Raw genomic sequence first — 7003 nt, forward strand, 5'->3', positions numbered from 1 at the left:
ATCTCCCTTAGTACAACATCCTGTAACAGAGAGATCTTCACATGTAGCCATTCTTATATTTTGAACTCTTTGTAATTGTTTTAGCTTTATTACTAAATATTTTCCAAGATATGTATGCTTTTCAAATAGGAAGCATATGATTCTATCCAAAACATGGTGCAGTGTTAATGCCGTAATTTAAGAACCTGTCCAGCAGAGGTCTCTGAACTTCATGGTTTAGTAAGAGCATTTCAAACGATAACTCAAACCTGATTCTTTGCATGACAGAAATACACTTCAATTGAGCATGTTTTCCAGGTTGGATTTTAGAATAACTATTTCACATAGGTTAAACTCTGCTTATTCATGTTTGAAGATGCTAAAGACAAGTTTTCAGATTTTTTTATACCCCTAACTGGATAAAGGCCTAGTTACTACCAACTTTGCACTGTAAAAAGAATAAATACATATGAAAACAGGGAAGGCAAAAGCAACAACTAATATTTTACTATACCACCAGCACTACAAAGGCATTAATGTAGTTTGGCTTTCTTTCTGTACAGCCAAAATCCATAATTAAATGAAGCAACTAGCTGTATTGCTTGATTTATAAAGAACATGCGTGATTGGACTGCAAAGATATACTTTTCTTTGTGCAAAAGCAGAAAATAAGTTAAATAAATACCAATTTGTATGTCTTTTTGTTGCCAGCAATGAAATCTACATTGCTCCTTCAGGAGTGCAAAAGGAACGTATTCAGGTATAGTAAATGGATTCTTTAACCGCAGTGTCTTTTCTTCTTAATTATTGTTTTGTGAAATGGAATTAATTTTAGGAGAAAATGTTCATTTTATCATAACAGTTTGAATAATCAGCAAGCATTTGTTCAGTAATTATTAAATTTTTTTTTTTAACGTAGTGATATCCTCCATACAACCAGGATATGTTTTGAAATCTCATTCAACGTACAGGGAGCAAAAGTGAATAGTGCAATCTTAAATCACAGTAAAGAGCAATTATAACTTTGCAGCCTATGATCTTTATCAGGCTGGTGGCATAATCAGATTGATGGTCTCAGATGAACCAAATTCATATTTCATAATACCAAAGTATTCTAATTTCAAGTTATGAAACTTTGTTTCAAATTTTGAGAGGTCTCGTTCTGTGTTAATACCAGAATAATATCCCAAATCTAGTTCAAGCAAACACATAATTATTTAACTTCTAAGACAAGAAAAAAGAAAAGCTACTTTGTTAATAAAACATTTATATATTTTTTTAATAAACTCTGACAGCTGAAAGCTACAAATCAGAAATACACATGCATTACTAAGAAAAACCTGTGGATCAGATACCCATCAACAGTAAACTGGGTAAAGAAAATGTGGTACATATATACCATGGAATAGTATGCAGCCATAACAGAGGATAAGATCACATCCTTTGCAACAATATGAGTGGAGCTGGAAACCATTATTCTAACTGAATTAATGTAGGAACAGAAAAATCAAATACCACATATTCTCACTTATCATGGGAGCTAAACACTGAGTAAACATAGTCACAAAGAAGGGAGCAATAGACACTGGGGCCTACTTGAGGGTGGAGAGTGGGAGGAGGGTGAGGATGGAAAAACTGCTATCAGTTACTATGCTGATTATATGGGTGAAAAATAATCTGTATACCAGAGTCTCGTAACATGCAGTTTACCTATGTAACAAACCTGCACACATACCCCTGAATCTAAAATAAAAGTTTTTTTAGGAAAGAAAAACCTGTAGATCTACATAATTTCTTAAACTTTAAGAAGAATATACCCTACTGAGATTAACCTTTCTGAGTACCAGCTAAATTTCTCAAAGATCAGAAAATTTTACTCTAAAATTTTGCTTTTATTTTACAAAATGTGGGAAAAAATTTTTAACACCCATCTTTGGAATTTCTTTATATAGGCTCTCTGAAATATAGTTGTGAAATTATAGGGCAAAGTTGAGAAGCTAAATTGATGAAATGACAGCAGTAGCATCATATACAGAGTAATTTTCCATATCATTTTTTGTCTTCAGATTTTTTTAACTTTTGAGATTTTTATTAAACTTTTGAGAGTGTTTTCACAAGTAGAAATCACTTTTTTATTTCTCAAAATTGCTAAATTATTTTGAGAAACTGTAATTATGTATTCGAAATGTAAGTTAAATATATACATATATTAGCACTCTGTGTATATGTACACTAAATATATATACAAGTGTGTATACTATAAATACTTTCTTATATTCTTTTGTATATGTACACAAGAAAAGGAGCATTTCTAATTGATACTGTATGGCGTTCTTTTTTTCCCTCTATAAATAGCCTGAAGACATGTTTGTTTGTGATATAAATGAAAAGGACATAAGGGGACCTTCGCCATCTAAGAAGCTAAAAAAAAGCCAGTGTACTCCTCTTTTCATGAATGCTTACACAATGAGAGGTATGTAGAAAATGTATGCAACATAAAGCATTTTTGCAGAGTAGACTCCTCTAAATAATGGTCATTATTATTCAGTTAACATTTCTTAGATACCTACCATATGCAAGAACTTGAAGTGCATAAACGTACTCGGTTCTCACATCAACCTATGAGGAAGGTCCATTATTCCACTTACCCTCCTGCCCACCACCAACTTATTATTCCATGCCAGGAAAAATAATCCCATAACGATATGTAAATATATGTATAACTATATCGACTTTTTCTTTAAAAGCTGTAATTCAGTCTTCATTGAACATGCAGCGTTCTTCTTCCTCCTTCAGGAGCAGGTGCAGTGATTCATACCCACTCTAAAGCTGCTGTGATGGCCACCCTTCTCTTTCCAGGACGTGAGTTTAAAATTACACATCAAGAGATGATAAAAGGAATAAAGAAATGTACTTCCGGAGGGTATTATAGGTATTTTTTTCTTTTTCTTAAATAATTTGAAAAGAATTCTTCCTTCTCTTTGATGAACAGAATACTGATCATTTTATGCATATAATGAGATGTCGTGGGATCTGTGTTAAATAATGCTCCATTTAGTATTATACTTCCAGATCTATTCTCATGACACAAATGGGATGTCTTCCCTCCTTTCCCACCCCTACCCCAGCCGTGGTAAATTATTAGCAGTATGAATAATGAAATGTTTGTATAAGTAAACTGAAAAAAATCTTGGCTTAGATTTCTGTCATGATGGAAAGACTATGTTCCTATATTGAGGCACCCAGAGATCTCTTCACCTTCACTTTGTCTTCAAAAATGTGAGCCGTGACTAAAGTTTATACTTCATGACGCTTTAATTTAGTATTTCGGAAATATTTTCATATTTATAAAAGTTTTTTAATTAAAGTAGGTCTCTATATTTTTAGAATTTTTCAATGTGAAAGGTCATATGGATAGTAAGTATAGAAGATTACCATTCTAGATGAGTTTAAATAAATTCACCAGCCCACAAAAATGTAGTAATTCTTCATAATTCTAGAGTGTAATCGCATGAAGAAACATGTTCTCAGTGTTCAGGGACAAGCTAAGCATTTCTTTTGAGTTTATTAGCATTCTCATTCCTGAACCTTCACCCTTAATTTCCTAAAGGGCTTGATTCTACCTTGCCTTGTTTAGAGGAAAACCGTGCCAGTTTTACTAAAGTGTTCTTACTGCAATATCATATTCTTACTGCACGTAATAGAATGTACATGTTTAAACTAGTGCACCGCGAAATTTATTTGATTTCAGTTAATATTTGTTGTGTGCTTAAAGCATTCCTCAGCACTGTGAAACACCTATTTACAAAAGTTAAATATTTAAATTAAGAGAAGTGTACATACTGAAGAAAGTAGAGCCCCAGATTGCTTCTTCCATATCTGGGGCTGAAGAAGAGGGCTTATGGTTGTTATCAGTTTCATATGAATTTTATTGTTTTGGTGAAGAAATAAAAATAGATCAGAAGAATCAGTTTTTCTGAAAAGAGGGAAAAGGTGAGGTAGAGGAACAGAACATATGACAGAGCCTTTGCAATTTTGTGAAGAGGCCAAGCATGTTGGCCCTTTGCAATATTGTTGGACCTAGCTGGGAAATGAGTAATAGAGTCATTATCACAGCTCAGGAGGCAGTGTTATTTTATCTGAATTTGAAGAGAATCCTGAATCTAATCAAAAGAAGGGCAATGAAAGCTGGATGAGGTAAGAAAGGATGGAGTTTAAAATTCTCTACTGTATTTTTTTTTATCTTTTATAAAAAGAACAACTTTAAAATACAGTCGCATGTCACTTCATGATGGGAATATGTTCTGTGAAATTGTGACTAGGTGAATTCATCACTGTGTGAACATCAGAGTGTGCATACACAAACCTAGACACTATAGCCTACTACACACTTAGTCTATATTATAGCCTATTGCTTCTAGGCTACTAGCCTGCAGAGCACGTTACTGTACAGAGTACAGTAGGCAGTTGCAACACAGTGATAGGTATTTGTGTATCTAAACATAGAAGATGTAAATAATAAAAGGTGGCACACCTGTGTAAGGCCCTTACCACGAACGGAGCTTGTAGGACTGGAAATTGTTCCAGGTGAATCAGTGAGTCAGTCGTGAGTAAATGTGAAGGCCTAGGACATTACACCACTGTAGACTTTATAAACATTGTACGTTTAGGCTACACTAAATTTATTGGAACCATTTCTTAATAATACATTAACCTTAGCTTACTATAACTTTTTAGTTTATCAAGATTTTACTTTTTTTTTCTAACTTTTGGACTCTCGTAATAGTACCTTAAAACATATTGTGTGTGTGTGTGTGTGTGTGTGTGTATATATATACACACACACACACACACATATACACACACACCCCTATATATGTATACTATACATACCTACATATAAAATATATATACCTATATATATCTATATATTATATACCTATATATAATATATACATACCTATATATACATATTTATATGTAACTATATATACCTGTATATTATACACCTATATATTATATATATATCTTATATTACACACATATATTATACACCTATATATATATTATATATATATAGGTGTATTATATATAATATATATGCAATTTAATGCTACAGATATGAGAATGTTCTGAAAGCATCATATCTTTAATAGTTATCTCTAGAAGGTGCTTGTTGTCCTAGTATACAAACCATGCTTGTGTTTATTGATTTGCCTATCTACTTTAGGGTTCTGCAGAAATGAAATACAGTGATTTTGTATTATTGGGAAATTCTTAATATATAATTCAATTTTTAATCTTTTCTATGCTTTTGATTCTGAAATATATCATTTGCCATTTCCTGTTATAAATATTATGCTTGTCCCTGCTTCAAGGGAACATTTGTATGATCTTGTTGATTTCTTTGTTAGGTTTTGGTATATTATACAGATTTCTGCCACTTAGACTTAGGATTAGACCAAGCCTGCCACATTCCCAAGATACCTTTTGATAGAGATGTTTATACAAGATACACTGAATAACATGCAACATCCTGTTCATAATTTGGAGTGGCTTTCCAGATGTAAAGAGCACGTCTAACTGGTTACTTGAAAAAATTACATATTGTATACATATTAATGCTTTATTTGTTTTAATGGAAGAAAGAGCTTGTTTTGTCTTACAGATATGATGATATGTTAGTGGTACCCATTATTGAGAATACACCTGAGGAGAAGGACCTCAAAGATCGAATGGCTCATGCAATGAATGAATACCCAGATTCCTGTGCAGTACTGGTCAGACGTCATGGAGTATATGTGTGGGGGGAAACATGGGAGAAAGCCAAAACCATGTGAGTGTAAATCAAACAAGTTACCACCCGCTAAATGTGAAAGAGAACAAAGTATGTCAGTTGGTTTAAATTTAAATTGTTTATCATTATTTCTAGATACTTGATTTTTATTTTGTATTCATTCACGAAGAAGTATTTATTAGATGAGCTATTCTTTGTCAAGTCTCAGGAATGTTGATAGAAAGACTAAGGAGACACAGATCCCAAGTTATAAAAGTTTTATTTCAAAAAGTGACATCTAGTAAAAAAAAAAAATGTAAATTTATGTAGGCAGTATATATTTTAAACTAACTTTTATTACCTGAGAAGTATGTAATATGGTGCATGACTTAATATGATTCCTTTCCATGTTTTAAAAATGTTGAGGGCAAAGTAAGATTTTGGCCTAGAATTGAGAGAAAATATGTACTAGGAACAAAGCAAAGTTAACTGCAAGAGAGGAGAAATGTGATTCTTTAGGATTGGAGAACTCTGTTTCAATAAACACTGGTTCTTTTCGCTTTTTCTTTTACAGGTGTGAGTGCTATGACTATTTATTTGATATTGCCGTATCAATGAAGAAAGTAGGACTTGATCCTACACAGCTACCAGTTGGAGAAAATGGAATTGTCTAAACCAAAAGGAAGTCTAATTATATACAGAGATAAAGCTAAACTTTATTATTATTTAAATGAAAGCTATTTTTTTAAATAAATTGAAATTTTTCATGATGCTACTAATTTGCCACTAACTACTGTAAGTGGTTACCCTAAATCTCTGACATTGGATGTTATTTGCTATATTCTTATAATTTTAAATGATGAGACAGTGAAATGAAATTTTTATACTGTTTTTATTTTTAAATCCTTAACAGCAAAATATTTACCTTTAATTTCTTTTTTATGTATACTCTCAGAGAATTCCTCTTAATTTTTAAAGCTGTGGGTGATAATAAAATTCATTGGAAAATTTCTTCCTTGTGGAATGAACATTTTCTTGTTGAAATGTTAGTATCATAAAATGTATATGAAACAGTAAGTCCAAATGTATCCATCAGTGTCGATGTCAAAACAATTTTATAGATTTTCCCTATTAGTTTTAGTGTTTCCCTGTAGTCTACAGTAGGGAGCTCATTTTTTAGTGGGATCGGTTGTGAAGTTCAGGTCAGGTGATATTAACTCAAATTCCCTTAACCAAACAAATCTTGAT

At 32.2% G+C, this 7003-nt stretch overlaps 1 protein-coding gene across 1 annotated transcript in view; it reads left to right on the forward strand.

The window, feature by feature from the left end:
• APIP (APAF1 interacting protein) overlaps positions 1 to 6766 on the forward strand; it is a 31741-nt gene extending 24975 nt beyond the window's left edge. Inside the window, exons 3-7 of the mRNA XM_012452338.2 lie at positions 691 to 739; positions 2335 to 2452; positions 2776 to 2911; positions 5648 to 5815; positions 6330 to 6766. Of these exons, the coding sequence (XP_012307761.1) occupies positions 691 to 739; positions 2335 to 2452; positions 2776 to 2911; positions 5648 to 5815; positions 6330 to 6429 (571 nt within the window). The 3' untranslated portion in view covers positions 6430 to 6766. The remainder of the gene's footprint in view (positions 1 to 690; positions 740 to 2334; positions 2453 to 2775; positions 2912 to 5647; positions 5816 to 6329) is intronic.
• Positions 6767 to 7003: the final 237 nt, after the last annotated feature.

The sequence above is a fragment of the Aotus nancymaae genome, unplaced genomic scaffold (genome assembly GCF_030222135.1).
Source record: "Aotus nancymaae isolate 86718 unplaced genomic scaffold, 86718_ANA_hifiasm-v0.15.2.pri h1tg000059l, whole genome shotgun sequence".
Classification (NCBI taxonomy): domain Eukaryota; kingdom Metazoa; phylum Chordata; class Mammalia; order Primates; family Aotidae; genus Aotus; species Aotus nancymaae.